At 41.4% G+C, this 16,536-nt stretch overlaps 1 protein-coding gene across 3 annotated transcripts in view; it reads left to right on the forward strand.

Moving 5' to 3' along the window:
• Window positions 1-16,536, forward strand: part of DAW1 (dynein assembly factor with WD repeats 1) — a 73,314-nt gene that overhangs the window by 55,715 nt on the left and 1,063 nt on the right. For all 3 annotated transcript variants that reach the window (XM_069578405.1, XM_069578404.1, XM_069578406.1), the window contains exons 7-12: window positions 3,176-3,283; window positions 5,567-5,673; window positions 7,343-7,445; window positions 8,365-8,479; window positions 12,890-12,966; window positions 14,770-14,932. In XM_069578405.1, coding sequence (XP_069434506.1) covers window positions 3,176-3,283; window positions 5,567-5,673; window positions 7,343-7,445; window positions 8,365-8,479; window positions 12,890-12,966; window positions 14,770-14,932 — 673 coding nt within the window. The remainder of the gene's footprint in view (window positions 1-3,175; window positions 3,284-5,566; window positions 5,674-7,342; window positions 7,446-8,364; window positions 8,480-12,889; window positions 12,967-14,769; window positions 14,933-16,536) is intronic.

Below are 16,536 nucleotides of genomic sequence, written 5' to 3' on the forward strand. Positions count from 1 at the left end.
ACTCCCTTGGAATTTTGAAGGTTTTCTTTTTTAATAGTTCCTAGGAAGACATTCATATTTTGGAATCAATGACATCAACCCAATGAATATTTGCTAAGTATTGACTGTGTGAAGCCCTGGTCTATGTGTGGGGGCCAAATTGTACTTCTTGGCCCCCAAAGATTTTGTAGTTTTCTAGAGGGAGTAGAGGTGTCCATGGTTAAGTTCAAAGATGTATTGTAGGTGGGCTAGAAGTTGGTGTGAAGTTCAGTGAGAGCACAGAGGGAATAGCCAAGACTCCTTGGCCAGGAGAGGTATTCAGGGAAGACTCTGCAGAGAAGTGGCAGGTACATTCTGGGCAGAGTGAGCTGCACCAACTTATGCGCAGAGGAAGTGTATAGCCATGGTATGTGCTTGAGAACTTAAGTGGCTGAGTGTCCAGAGCACCACTCTCCCAGCTTCACTGCACAGAAAGTGCTTATATGGAGACACACACACTTATAAGCACTGCTTGCCCACAGTCAGAGGTGATGGGCAGGGATCCCAGGTGTTGCCCAGTTGTCTGGGCTAAAGGTGTCAATGACTTGGCTTATGTGTTGACCCACAAAGCTAGATCCCAGTCTTTGTGTGATGGAAGTAGAGGAAGCAGGAGAGGCTACATTGCAGATTTATAGAGGGTCTTAAATGCCATGCTAAGGAACTGAGACTTTATCCTGGAGATATTGCCATACTGTTGAGAGTTTTCACCTGAGAAAGGCATGGTCAGGTTTTGTATTTGGGGAAGATGGTTCTTTTGCCATTGTGAAGGCATGAGGGGAGGATAATATGGGAAGTATGAGCCAGTGGGGATCTGGTAAGTATGCAAAGAAAGATATCAAAGCCCTGTCGTGAGGAGAATGTGAGAGAAGTTAAGGGGTGGGAGGGGTAGGACTGGGTTACCAGGGAGATATGAGGCATGAAGGAAGAAAGTATTTAGGATGATTTCCTGATTTCAGACTTGGGCAACTGACAGTGCCATTCACCAAGTCTGTGCATAAGAGAGAAACAGGTTTCTTCATTTGATTTGCATGTCTTAGAGAAGGCAATGGCACCCCACTCCAGTACTCTTGCCTGGAAAATCCCATGGATGGAGGAGCCTGGTGGGCTGCAGTCCATGGGGTCGCTAAGAGTCAGACATGACTGAGCGACTTCACTTTCACTTTTCACTTTCATGCATTGGAGAAGGAAATGGCAACCCACTCCAGTGTTCTTGCCTGGAGAATCCCAGGGACGGGGGAGCCTGGTGGGCTGCCGTCTATGGGGTCGCACAGAGTCGGACACGACTGAAGTGACTTAGCAGTAGCAGTAGCAGACAGGGTGATAAAATCTCCCTGTGTGATGTCCAAAAAGAGGCATCCATTTGGCAGTTGGCTCTTTGGGGCTGAGCTGAGCAGTGAGGTCTGGGTGAAAGACATGGATGTGTGAGTCACTGGCATCTGGGTGGCAGTAGAAACCACCAAACAACTGAAAAGTTCCCAGTGGGAAAGGTAGACTCTGAGGAGGAAACTGGCGGGATCCTGGGAAGATGGAGAAGAGAAACTTTGAAAAGATACAACAATAGAGATAAGAAGTAAGAGGGGAAAAGCAGAGCATTATCAAAAGAGTCAAGAAGGAAGAAAATATCAGGAACCTCAGGCAGGTTAAGTGAGATGACCAAGCCTCTCAGCTGGACATTTATCCAGAGTGGTCCCAGCAGACAGGATGGGAAGCGAGTGCTGGGAGACCATGTTTCCAAGGAATTTGGTTGTAAAGGGAAATAAAGTTAGTTTAAAAAGGGACAGACAGAGTCAAGGGAGAATTTTTTTCATGTGGGAAGAACTCAAGCATGTTTATAGGCTATTTGGAAGGATCTAGTTTAGAGTGAAAGGAAAGTTGGTGAGATCATCTCCCCGTGGAGCGCAGGGAATGCAGTGTCTTAAAATGGCAGCAATCTCTCTGAATCTGAGGCTGGGGGAGAGGAAAGTGAGGGTCAGGGGAGGAAGTTCCCACCAGACAGGTAAGGCTTTTTCAGGGAAGTGTTAGGAGGCAAAGTTATCTGATGAGCAGGAATAAAGATGGGAGTGGAGTCAAGAGTAGGGAATGGTAGAAAGTACTGAGTCAGAGGCATGTTGGGCAAAGTAGGCAATGGTACTGAGGTCACATCTGAGGATGGAAGGCACGAATGAGCAACGCTCGTTGTCTGCCATGCTGTTTTCTTAAACTACCTTGGTTGAGTGATGAGGTAGGGCTGGCAAATGAGTGGATAAAATCCCAGGCTAATACAAGTTGTTAGGAGATTTGTGAAGGGTGCAGGTGGAAGGTGGGGGTAGGAGTTTTGGGCATGTTGGCAAGAGTGATTCTCCAGGTGTCAGCTGACTGGGGCATGATGGACCAGGAGAAAAGAGAGGGGTTTACATGAGATGGAAGTCATCCTGCAGCGGGCAAGGGGTCTGGGCTTGGTGAAGAAGACAAAAAGCAGAAGTACTGGGAAACTGTAACTAGAGATTGGGGTATCAGGAGTGAATTTCCTAGAGGAGGTGATGCCAAGGTCAGGGTGTTGTAGCCATGGGGGTGATTATGAAAAGGAGTCTGGGACCGTGGGTCCAAGGGTGTTGGATGAATGGTCCACAGGAAGGGTACTGGGGACTTGGAACTGAGACTGTAAGCCAATAACCAAAGTCCTAAGCAAGTGAGGGGATGTGATTGAGAGGAAGATGGGAGCCAGAGGGACTTCTCTGATGGTCCACTGCTCTTCCACTGGAGCTGGTGTGGGTTCAGGCCCTGGTTGGGGAACTAAGATCCCACATGCCCCGAGGCATGGCCAAAAAGTTAAAACAAATAAACAAAAATGGAAGGGAGCCAGACAGCTTGAATCTCGAAGGAATGGGCTTTGCTTTTGTTCTTGATCTTCTGTGGTCCAGAAGTGGCTAAGGGGAACCAGTGCCCCTCCAAGCCTGAGCTGGGTAATGTGGAGAATAGCAGCCTCTGCTCAAGCAGAGACTGCTTATGGGTCAACCTGCAGATTGATAGCTACTCATATCTGGTATTTTGCCTACTTATTTGTGCAAAGAATTAGGCTGAATCTGCTAAGGGAGCTGCAGCTTCAAGCTTCTGTATAATAGGATTAACAATCTGAAACTCTATCTTTCTAAAATCTCTCCCATTTCGTGTAATTCAGGTATGTTTATCATTTAATCCTCAAAGCACATTGGTGGCGACTGGAAGCATGGACACGACAGCCAAGCTCTGGGACATTCAGAGTGGAGAGGAAGTTTTCACCTTAACAGTATGTTGCTAATGTTAATAACTTTAAAAGCTTTACATCTTCATTGGCTGTTCCTTTGGATAAGCTTTTTACCGGAGTTTTTTTTTTTTTTAATTTGTACTTTTATTACAAACTGAAGTCTAAGTTAAAAGATGTTTTTGAACAATTGGTTTTCAGACTGCAGTAAAAAAGTGTTTTGGTTGGTTTGCGGGCTATTCCCAAAGACTTAAATGGACACACTGGGCTTTTGGACTTTTTAAAAGCCCATAAACAAGCCTGATGGGTTTTTTATTTCAACTAGCTTCAGTCTAAAAAAGGTAGTGGCTATTGCTTAAAACCTATGGTTATCTACCTTGTTAGAAGCAAAGGATGTGGAGGCTGGCACCTTTTGGAAGAGGCAAAACTGGAGGAACCTACCAGAAAATGTCTTAAAAGAATGACTCTTAACTCTCTTCTTCTCTAACCTCCAGTCCCAGAAGCTTCCTGTATCACAAAGTCTGAAGTATAAGGGGCAAGCGGCAGGAGGTGACAAGGTCAAAGGGCACTGCCCAAAGAGTGGATGCTGATGTTGTATCTCAGTGGGGGTCCTATCTGTCTCCACCACACGTCCATTCAGCACTGTCCTCCACTGCTTCCGGCCCCAGCCAAACAAAAAAGGGTGATTCCCAGTGGCAATAGGTGGGAACAGTTGAATGGGAAATCATGTTATCCTATTTTTCTGATTTATAAATGGATTTAAAAAATAGAACCCATTTTATAGGTGAGCTTTTTCTAAGAAAGTTTAAAAAAGAAAGAGAGAGGAAAAACAGTGCTTTTAACTGACAGCAAGAGTTTTTCTTTATTAAATGGGTGTCTTGTTCTATTACATAGGCATTCTTTTTCACATCTTCACCTTCATCAGTTCTGTGCATTGGGCTTCTTCATCATTTCTTCTTTCAGACAAATGCCTAAGAGCATTGGAAGGCATATGTCCTGCTCTGCACACTGTCTGACACCAGGGAATATATCTGTGTTCTCAGAATTTTAATGTTCAGCTCCATTTAATCTTTGTCATTTGAAATCAACCAGAAATTTAATTTGTAGATGAACTTTTTTATTATGAAAAAAGTAACTAAGTGAATTTACTGAAATTGTTAGGCAAAACGAGAGCTACATCCAAGCAGGATCTACAGCAGAGGGGGGCCCATTCTTCCCACTGTCTCATACAGTTTGATTCATCCACCCCAGAGGACATCCAGATGAAAGTCAGGACAAAGGCTAGATATTTATTAATCTATTTCATGTTAATTCACTATAAGAATTTTAGTTTTTTAAAACATTAGCTTTATTTCACAAGCTTTTTGCCTTTTGCCCGTTACCTATTAGCTCATAAAGCATACCGGGCACTTTCCTGGTGGCTCAGATGGTAAAGAGTCTGCCTGCAGTGCAAGAGACCTGGGTTCAGTCTCTGGGTTGGGAAGATCCCCTGGAGAAGGGAAGTGCAACCCACTCCAGTATCCTTGCCTGGAAAATTCCATGGGCAGAGGAGCCTTGAGGACTACAGTCCATGGGGTTGCAAACAGCTGGAGATGACTGAGTAAGACTTTAAAAAAAAAAAAAATTAGGCCATAAAGCATACAGACCTTTTTAGCATTTCCACAACAGTATGAATGAAGTCCTTTGATTTCCCAACACCTATCCTTTTCTTTTTCGATTTTTTTTTTTTAAACAGCTTCAGTTTAGTTCAGTTCAGCTGTTCAGTCATGTCCGACTCCTTGTGACCCCATGGACTGCAGCACACCAAGCCTCCCTGTCTATCACCAACTCCAGGAATTTACTCAAACCCACGTCTATCGAGTTGGTGTTGCTATCCAATCATCTCATCCCCTGTTGTCCCCTTCTCCTCCCGCCTGCAACCTTCCCAGCATCAGGGTCTTTTCAAATGAGTCAGCTCTTCGCATCAGGTGGCCAAAGTATTGGAGTTTCAGCTTCAGCTTCAGTCCTTCCAAAGAATATTCAGGACTGATTTCCTTTAGGATGGACTGGTTGAATCGCCTCAATTTTTAGTAAATTTACAGAATTGCACAACCATCACCAAGACACTAGCATTTGACCATTTCCATTACTCCTCTCCCCCCACCCCTAAAAAAACCCTTGTGCCCTTGGTTTACAGTCTTTCTCTATTCCCACCCGCCAACTGCTAATCTCTCTTCTCCCTGTAGAGCTTTGCCTTTGTGTAGTGCTTTCTTTCAGACTGTTATGTGATCCATGGGTAGAAATTGTTTCATCTATAGGTATGTATGTGGATATCTGCTCTTTTCCTAGGGACACTCAGCTGAAATCATCTCCTTGTCCTTTAACACGTCAGGAAACAGGATCATCACGGGCTCTTTCGATCACACAGTTACAGTGTGGGAGGCTGATACTGGAAGGTATCTTGGATTTTTAAGAGTTTTTTTTAAACCTGCATCAGAAGATTAAGAAAATACTTGCTACTGATCAGCTTAATATTAAACCTATTAACTGTGCCTTGGATTTCATAGGAATAGGACACGTTGGAAGCAAATCAGTTCATTCTTTAATGATATTTCTTTTTTATTTTAATTTATTTTTAATTGGAGGATAATTGTTTTACAATATTGTGTTGGCCTCTACCTTACAGCAACATGAATCGGCCGTAGGGCTTCCCTGGTGTCTCAGATGGTAAAGAATCTATTGGCAGTACAGGAGACCTGGTTTCTATCCCCGGGTTGGCAAGATCCCCTGGAGAAGGGAATGGCAACCCACTCCAGTATTCTTGCCTGGAGAATTCCATGGACAGAGGAGCCTGACGGGCTAAAATCCGTGGGATCTGACGGAGCAACTAACACTTTCACTTTCATGCATGTATCTCCTTCCCCTTGAGACTCCCTCCCAACCCCCAGCCCATCCCACTCCTCTAGGTCATCACTGAGGACTGAATTGAGCCCTGTGTGTTAATACAGCAACTTCCCACTGGCTATCTATTTTGCATATGGTGATGTATATGTTTCAATGCTACTCTCTTAATTCGGCCCACTCTCTCCTCCTGCTGTGTCCAAAATCTCTTCATTATGTCTGCATCTCTATTCTTGCCCTTCAAATAGATTCATTGATACCATTTTTTAGATTCCACATATATGTGTTAATATATAAAATTTGTTTTTCTTTTTCTGACTTACTTGGTATATATGCTTCCTCAGAATTCTGAGCAAATAATGGCAAACAGCAACATAAAGGAGAATGTTAGCAATAGCCTGGTTATATAACTATTATTTATTCTATGTACTGTGTAATCAGATTTCAGTGGCTTGTCTTTAGGGTCAGTGTGGATATCATGAATAAATAAAATCACGGCTAATGATGCAAATTTAATTTAGTCCACTAACTTTAATTTTCTCCCTAATTATTGTTGCTAAGAAGTTAACTAAATTAGCTTATTTGTGTTGTAAAACTCCACTCAGTTTTCAGGGACCCCAATTAAGATGGATGCATTGAGAAGGAAGGGTTCTTAGACAACTGATGGGTAGTTTCTGAACTACAGAGGGGTCCACCCATCTGGTGTAAAATTAGTTCCAGGATTCAGATTATCCATGCCTTTCTGAAGCATCATCTTAAGTAATGTTGTTATTTTGGGTTGTTTAAATTTTAATTATGTGCTTACGTGAGGCGCTCAGTCATGTCCAAGTCTTTGCAACTCCATGGACTGTGGCCCACCAGGCTCCTCTGTCCATGGGGATTCTCCAGACAAGAACACTGGAGTGGATTGCCATGCCCTTCTCCAGGGGATCTTCCCAACCCAGGGTTCGAACCCAGGTCTCTTGCATTGTGGGCAGATTCTTTACCGTTTGAGTTAGCCAGGAAGCCTACTTGAGTTTCCGAGGAAGCCTGCTTAAGCCTAAAATTTTAAGTATATTTTTGTTAAGATGAAATTAAGAGGCTAATTGAGTTACAGCTAAGCCATCACAGATATTTTGTAAAAACTGAAATTCACCTTGTGCACTGATGGCTTGACATCTTTCTTTGTCCGCATATCCTGAATGAATGCATCTTTCACCAGTCTGAACCGTTTCCGTTTTGTAGGAAGGTGTATACCTTAATTGGACATTGTGCTGAGATCAGCAGCGCCTTGTTCAACTGGGATTGCTCTCTGATATTAACTGGCTCTATGGACAAAACCTGCAAGGTAAGCTCGAGAAATACCTTTGCTTTATAACTCTTGTGTCTGGGCTTTGTACTGTGTCAAGTATTCCTTGCAGCATTAACACATTTTAAAGGTGCTAGAAAATTAAGATCCAAAAATTGGTAATTTTTAAGTTTCAAGTTGATGATCCTCCAAGTTTGAAGGATTTATGATGTAAAGTAGCTTTGATGACTCAAATGTATTGAAAGATCTTTTTTTTCGGAGAACATTTGCTTCATAGTGTGTTCGTTTCTGTTATACAGCCAAGTGAATCACCCAGACATACACACATATCCCCTCTTTTTTGGGTATCCTTCCCATTTAGGTCACCACAGAGCACTGAGTAGCGTTCCCTGTGCTAAAATATCTTATTTTATGAAGGCACATTATCTTTGTTTAATGTCTCTCTATTCCTTTATTAAACTTCCATTAGCATAAACTTCAAGAAGTCTCAACATGACGTCTCCCTGCCTTTGTGTTTCTGTTGCTAAGAGCTTATGCTCTAGAACTATTATTAGATATATAGATTGTATGTTAAATGTATTATAATATGAGTGTAGTTTTTATTTCCCAGCATTGTAGTTTTAGATCAAGCTCTTTATTACTTGATGACCTTCATATGAAAAGAGGTTGCTTCTACTCCATCAGTGAAGCACGCACTTTGAGATTTATTTTTCCTAAAATAGTGACAGATTTGTATTCTGAAGTCTGCCTTTGATCTTCTCTGTGTCAAAAGCGTGCCTTGTTATATGGTTGGCTGCAGTCTCTAGTTGTGAATCAAAGAAAATGAACAAAAGTGAAAATTTTACACATGATTTTGGTACAGTTTATTTAATCAGCTGTAAACATGTCATAAAGACTACTGGCCATCTTTGTCTGTTAGAGAGGAAGTCATAGTCTTCATCATTTTTTTAAATTGTAGCTTTGGGATGCTGTAAATGGAAAATGCGTGGCAACATTAACAGGCCATGATGATGAAATACTAGACAGCTGTTTTGATTATGCCGGAAAGCTTATTGCAACTGCTTCAGCCGATGGTAGGTAATCTGCCTGTTCATTTAATTTATGGAGGGATTTATGTTTTGTTTAAGAAACATAGGTGAGTCTGCATTATAAGTCATCTCCTTGATGACCAGCTATGATAGAAACGACATGTGCCTCATCTCTCTGACGCCCATGCATGTCACTACACTGTGTTTGTATCATATTCTTGATATTGCATGTGATGCTGGAGAAGGTTTGTATTGCCTCCTTGACAACCACATATGATTTAGACTATATCTCTATCATCTTCTTGATAACGATATACTATGCATGTACTATGTATATTAGTACACCTCAGGTCATCTCCCTGATGACCATGCGTTATGCTGCCCTATGTTCTCATCAGCTTGACCATTATCAATGGTGATATAATAAATCTGCATTTTCTCCTTTATGATCACATGTGCTGCTCTCCCATTTCTTGCAAATCTTCATGATGAACTTATATAATGCTGTGCTACCCCTCATCTTCTTGAGTACCACCTATGAGTCTACGCTATGCCTATGCCATCTTACTGATAACCACAGTCAGATGCTACCCTGTCTAATCATCTTGACAGCATGTATAGTTTTATTCTTTGTATCATTTTATTGACAATAACAAATGAAGTTATGCTATATATAGTGAAGTCGCTCAGTCATGTCCGACTCTTTGCAACCCCGTGGACTGTGGCCCACTAGGCTCCTCTGTCCATGGGATTCTCCAGGCAAGAATACTGGAGTGGGTTGCCATTTCCTTCTCTAAGGGATCTCTCCTACCTAGGGATCGAACCCAGGTCTTCTGCATTGCAGGCAGACACTTTAACCTCTGAGCCACCAGGGAATCCCATATATGCTATATATACATCCTTTTAAAATAATTATGTATGTTGTTATTGTTGGGCCTTCCCTGGTGTCTCAGTGGTAAAGAACCCACCTGCCAATGCAGAAGATGATGGTTTGATCCCTGGACCAGGAAGATCCTCTAGAGAAGGAAATGGCAACCTACTCCAGTATCTTGCCTGGGAAATCCCATGGACAGAGGAGCCAGGTGGGCTACAGTCCAAGGGGTCGCAAAAGTGTTGGACAATGAAGTTATGCTATAGCTACGTCCTTTAAAAATAATTGCGTATGCCACTATGCTGCTGGCTGTCTTGCTGATGACACTAGATTGTGCCGTAAGATGTTTTTGTTGTCACCTTGACAACTGTATATGATGCAGTGCTATGTGTGCAAAGTATGTTTAGCAAGCACGTGTGATGCTATGTTATCTCTTTGATAACTATGTATGATCTTTAAAGTGAGGCTTTTCTCTTTGATAATTCCACATGGTGAATGTCTGTGTGCATGTACTCTCCTCAAAAGCTCCATGTGATGCTTTACCTTGTTTTATCATTTCCTTCGCAATCATGTGGAGTGCTGCCCTATTTTGCATCATCTCCTAGACAACTGTGTGTGATGACTCAGTTTGCTTCATATCCAGGAAGGCCATGTATGGTGCTGCAACATATCTGTGTCATCTACTGATAACCACACATGTTGCTATGCTGTATATGTGTTATCTCCGTACAGTGCACAGATGACTATACCCTGTGTCTCCAGTATCCGCTTGATGGCTTGTATGATGCTCCCCTATGTCTTCTCATCATCTTGAGAAGCACACATCACGCTATGCTAAAGCTGTGTTATCTCTATGGTAACTACACACTCAATGCACACCGTGTCTGCATCAACATTCCGACTGCCGTGTATGACCCTACATCACACTTGAATCGTCTTAATGATGGTCGTGGATCATGCTACGCTATGTCTGTCTCATCTCCTCAATTCTAAACTGTATCCTTGTGATCTTATCAGTAATCCGCGACACTATGCTGTGTCTAGGCCATCTCCTTGATGAACATGTGTGATGCTGCACTCTATCTGCATCATCCTTCTGATCACATTTGATCCTAAACTATGTCTGTGCCATGTCCCTCATGATTCCATCATGCCTGATGCCATCCTATGTCTACATCCTCTCTGTGATAACCACAGGTGACTCTGAACCTGTCACCCGCTGTGAGTGCTTGTCCTGCTACTCTATGACTGTGTCATAGTTGTGTATGATGCTACACATATGTTTAATTCCCTTACTGAACATATGTGATTACACCATGCTTGTGTAAATTCCTTAATAGCTTTTTAAGAAATTCTGGCAAAAATCAAATGCTGTTTCTAGGCTGTTTCTGTTCATTTCTTTGCCTATATAGAAAGAGAAAGCTGCTGCTTTCTCTGCTCCTTGTAACTAGCATACGTTTAAGTAGCTACTTTGTGTTATAATCAGTTGTAGAATTTTGCCTGTGATTCATTTTAATTACAGTCTTTATTACTGTCTCACTCTTCAAAATTATATTTGCAAGCTGTTCTCTTACTCATTAGGACTTTTCAAAGGTGATCCTTTGATCATACACACACGTCTTTTTTTGCATCCTGGAATACAAACACCCTGAATCTAGAGAATTTTATTTTTTTAAACTAATATACTTATTTTCTCATCTTCTCACAGATCTTGGCTTTTAAAAATCACCCCTTGAAAATAATGAATCTGCCCTTTTCATTTTAAATATCATTCTCATTTATACAAAAGAATCTGTTTATTAAATATACATGGAGTGCCTACTTTGTGCCAGGAATTCTTTAGGAACACAGGATATATCGATGGAAAAAAGAGATGGGCGTCTCTTCCCTCCTAGAGCTATGTTTCGAAGGGGGAGACCACAGACAGTAGTATACATGTATCTTATATAGAATATTAGATTATATAGAATGTCAGGAGTTGTCAGTGATATAGGGGAAGAAACAAGCAGGCACAAGTGATCAGGATGCTGAGAGATGGAGGTGAATAAAATACAGGCTCAGTTCTTTTAGTTTTGTCCTTTCTATCAGCTGCTGCTTTCTCTGGCAGTGATTCTGCTCTTTCCTCTCTTCAATAGCATATTACTTCCAAAAAACATCTTTCTCTTTTGGTTTGTGTCGTAAACCTGTTTTCATTCTGTTTCTCCTAAGAAGTCTTGATGTTTAGAGCCATTTTTTATTTACCTTTGGTCTTTGCTCCTCATTCCCCTCTTAAAATTTGATCTCATTCAACAGTTAGTTGTCTGTGCAGCTATAAGCTGTTTCTTTATATTTATTGCCTCTTTCACCTTCACTGGAGTTACTCTCAAGGCTGAATTTTTTTGACATCTTATTCATATTTCTATCTTATAAAAATTGCAATTTCAGGCTATATTATTTTTGTGTTTTCTGAAACTTAAAAATACTTTTGCAAAATTTGATGTATTAGTCTATACTGCATATTTTTGTCTTATTCGCAAACTCTTAAAACAAGTGGATCACTTTCCTTTAAAGCTTTTGAAATATACAATGAAGTAGCAATATTACATTGTAATCATATTAATTCTACAATAGCAATTTTTGTCTACTTCCTCCTGAAGTTGTCAGAGAGGAAAGTTAAAAATTAAGATATTTTGCTTATCTCTAAATGGAAATTAAGTAAGCAAAATTCCCTATCTTTGCGAGTTTTACCTTGATTTTATACTCTGTGTTGAGACAGCATCCTTCACCTGGCCAGATAAATTTTAATTTTTTTATGGCAGCAATTTCATTACTTCCGTTTTTTTCTCCTTCTATGCTTAGGTAATGACTCTATTCCTTAATTCTAAGGAAATGTTATATCTATTCATTCTTCCATCCATTCATCCATTTGTCTATCCTTCATCCACCTACCCATCCATCCATCTATCCATCCATCCTTCCTTCCATCCATCCATCTACACATCCATCCATCCATCCATCCATCAGTCCATCCATCCTACATCTGTTTATTGAGTGTTTAATACGAGTTTGGCATTTCTAGGCACTGGATATACAGCAGGGAACAAATCATTCTATTTGCCTTTTCTGCTGAAAAGGTTTTCCTAGCACCTATTCTTCATTCTTTGTAAGTAGTGGCTGCTGACCCCTCTCAGAAGGCCTCTTGTGTCTTCTGTAACCTTAGACTCATATTTGGTGTATGATATTAGTCTTGCTATTTATTTCTGTAGGTAATCAGAATCATCAAAACTTGTTGTGATTCTCTATTTTTTCTCTTTAAAATTTGATTCTTTTTGATTTCCTGTCCTTGCACCTCCATCTATCTTGGAACCTAGTGTCTCTTCTAATAAGCTGGGGCTAGAAAGATGCTTCTTTCCCCCATTCTTCTCCTGTAGTGGGATCAGCTTGCATTTATAGTAAAAAGTGTCTGGCTCTCACCACAGGCAAGAAGACAAACTTAGCACAGAGCTTATGTGTCAGAGGGATAGATATTTAGATAATTCAAGTCATGTGGTTCAAAGTCCTGCATTTCTGATGAATTTATATATATCTCCACTCCTTTCAAAAAGGAACAGCAAGAATTTTCAGTGCGGCCACAAGAAACTGTGTTACCAAATTGGAAGGCCATGAAGGAGAAATTTCAAAGGTGAGTTTCTTTTCTCGTTTGGAGCAATTTATTTATTTTCAAAAATAAGCATCAGGCTTAATACAAATCGGTCTATTGTCACCGATAGTACTGAGGTTTTGCCCAGTTATCTTATTCTTTGTAGAAATCAGTTACCTGAAGAGTAACTTTTCAAATGTGTCCTCAAACTCAGTGTAATAAAATGATTTCTAAAACTTTTTATAAAGTATAAAACAGCATTCTCCTCAGCCATGAAAAAAGTTTCAATTAGCAAAGCATACTTATTAAAGCTATTAAGAAGCTAGTGAAGTGCTTTTCGTGGTTCTAGTAAACACACCTCTTTTATATTATGCAAAAGAACAGGCTGCACAGCAAATGTCAAGTGTCCTGTAGATCCCATGCCATTGAGGAAGTATTGCCTAGAAATATTCACTGCTTAAAAAAGTTAAAAATGACCTATCTTGAAACCTGAAAGCTGTAGTTTAGGATTTTGTATGAACTCCTCCCAAAAGCTTATCCATGCAGTACGGCCATCTAGTCAGTGAGCTGAGGTTTAGAGATGTCCTCAGAAAATTGTAGAGAAGGCTTGGACCAGTGACTCTCACCCCCAGCTCAGCCCTGTTCCTTGGTCTCGTGCCTAAGATGAGATTTTTCATTCTTTTTAGTGTATCAGCTCGATGGATTCATGTCTCTGCAGGCTCCCCTGCTATTGGTGGCCCTTGCCCTCCTGCCATCAGGGTTGGTCTCTTAGACATTGCAGAGCACATCCTCTGTGTTAGGCTGGGAGGCCCGGGAGATTGGTAGTACGAGGGATGAGGGATGTGGCCATGGGATACAGGCCAAAGAGAGAGACTGAGCTGTGTTTCTGAGTGTCTGGTGTGGCACACTCAACAAACACACTTGTTTGTGTGTGTGTATGAGTAGAAAGAGTTCTCAGACTCTACATTATTGCATTTTATGCTTGTTAACTGATATATTCCCTATTGAATTGCCATCCAGTAATGGCATCTATGGGGTGCCAAGCTAAAGTATTCTTTCATTCATTTTGAGAGCTCCCACTATGCTAGGTATCATGCTGGGCCCTGGTGACACTGTGATGAAAAAGCCATAATCTTGGGGCTTGCCCTCATCAAACCTATAGTCACAGAGGAAGTGACCCACATCACCATCTTCTGATGATTTAGAAAAGGTTATAAACACGACCTCTAGAGAAACTGAGGACTGACACTTTTCTTTGCTGCTCACATACCATGTGACAATGCCTGGCCTGTTGGGGCTCTCAAGCCCACATGAATGGAAACTGCTGCACGTTAAGTAGCAACACAGACAGTCCTCTCCTGTGGACCCTGAAATTCTGTGCCATAGACTGAAGGACCATCCCTACGCTCGTGATGACAGAAAGTTGGTCTGTAGAGGTGACACCGAGGTTTGGGTGTGAAGATGCCTGACTTGTGTTCTCATCCACACCAGGGCTCTGCCTCTTGGTCTGAGTGGAGAGATTGGTGTCAACAGCCTTTGCTCCTGAAATGAAAAGAAGCTGGGTGGGGAACACTCAAAGTATAAGGGAGCGTTATCCTTAGATTTGTATGTGAGCAGTAGGCAATTAGACATCATTGTCTAGATTTTAATTTTCATTAAAATTAATGAAATTAATGCAGTCTTTTCCCCACCCTGAAGGAACTGTTCTAGGTAAGAATAAGTACCAGGCTGGTAAGGTGAACACGTAACTTTGTGATGTCCGCTTTTTACTGATGAAAAATATACTGGGAATCAAATTATACCAACCTGTGATCACTTTCCCGCCGACCCCTTGCTTGCTTATAGATTTCTTTCAACCCGCAAGGCAACCGCCTTCTCACTGGGAGCTCTGACAAAACAGCTAGAATCTGGGATGCTCAGACTGGTCAGTGCCTCCAGGTTCTTGAGGGACACATGGATGAGATCTTCTCCTGTGCTTTCAACTATAAAGGTGACATAATCATTACAGGTAAGGGGAGAAATAAACCCCACCAACTCAGCTTTCCTTTCAAATTGGTTATTAGAGTTTCTGAGCTGAATACCAAAAGGAACCCACTCCTATCCCCACCCTTCTTCCAGGGTTCCTAGCTCACCTGGGGCCATTATTTAGGTTTAGCTGCTTTGCAGGACCACAGGAATAGGCTCTGCCACCGACTATAACGCTTTGTGAATCCTGAATTTCAATTGCCCCAGACAGGGTAAGAGTTTAGTAGCCTGCCTTACTGTTGACTACATACCCCCAGGCATCATCCATCCAGTGGTTAATATTCAGTTGATGGCAGTAAGTCTTAGTAACTAAAACAAGTCAGGACCTGAATTCTGCAGAGTGAGATTTACAGCCCATTAGAGATTTATTCTTTGAGCAAAACTGTTTTCTCCTTGGATGTCCCCTTGTAACCCGTTAATATATGGGGAAAAGAGCACACATTGAACATTTTTTTCAACCATTAACAATTTATTGTGAATGAATTATATCAGCAATGTTTCATAAGAACTGGATTAAGAGCAGGTTAGCTGAGGTTGTAGAAAAGGGAGAAAATGCCAAGAATATGGCATAACGTGAGTAGGTGCCTTTAGAGGAAACCCTGGCAAGGAGCAGGGTGCTAAATGATTGTGTGGGGTGGGGATACCCACAGGGGAATGAATCTGCTTAACTCTCAATGATTCTCATTGTACTGAGAAAATTTTTAAGTTGCTTAACTGGTCTAAGGAGTTTAATGTCGCATATGCAAACTTGGCTTCATATGTTGGCTGATTTTCATTTTAATCAGACAACTTCAAAGGTACTGAGAATAATCTCTGCCTTTGCCCTGAAATTCCAGTCCTTTCTACTTAATTATGGATGATTTCTAAAATCACAGATTACTTTCTTTGGGCCTATGGTTTGTAAGTGTGACTGTAATGTAGGTATTCCTAAGACAATACCATAGTAAATAGCATCAAATCCTTTCTCTTGATGATGAAGGATGTGAGTGGTTATGACAGAGAACACTGGAGTTGGGGCTGCTTTGTCAGAGGACCAACCTTTGCTAGTCCACCCTGTTTGTGTTAAGCCCGGCCAGCCCTGCAATACCTCTTTCCTCATCCACAGAAGGCCCTGGAGTATTTAGGGAAGGAATATTAGCTGTTTGTGCCTTGTTTTAATGCTGGCCTTCAAAAGCCTGAGCTCTTTTAAGATATTATTAGTTTATTTCATATTTCCCAAGACAAACTCCCTGAGATAGTGAAGGACAAAGAAGCCTGGCATGCTATAATCAATGGGGTTGCAAAGAGTTAGACACGACTTAGTGACTGAATAATACCAAAAATAAATAAATAAATAAAAGCACCAATATGCTAAATATTGGTCCACTCAATGACAGCGTTTATGAGAATGGGAAGTGACATGTCTTCCTTGCCATCAGCAGAGCACTTTGAATATGAATCTGCCCTGTTTTCCTGGTGGACCCTGGTGTGGTTAACTGCATGCATTTGCAGTGGACTGCCTGAGGGTTTAGAATCACAAAATGGAAGCAGACTGTCTGGAGTGGTCAGGACACTTTCAAGAAGATGAGATACCTTTGGGGACAATGT

The sequence above is a fragment of the Ovis canadensis genome, chromosome 2 (assembly GCF_042477335.2).
Source record: "Ovis canadensis isolate MfBH-ARS-UI-01 breed Bighorn chromosome 2, ARS-UI_OviCan_v2, whole genome shotgun sequence".
NCBI classification, from domain to species: Eukaryota; Metazoa; Chordata; class Mammalia; order Artiodactyla; family Bovidae; genus Ovis; species Ovis canadensis.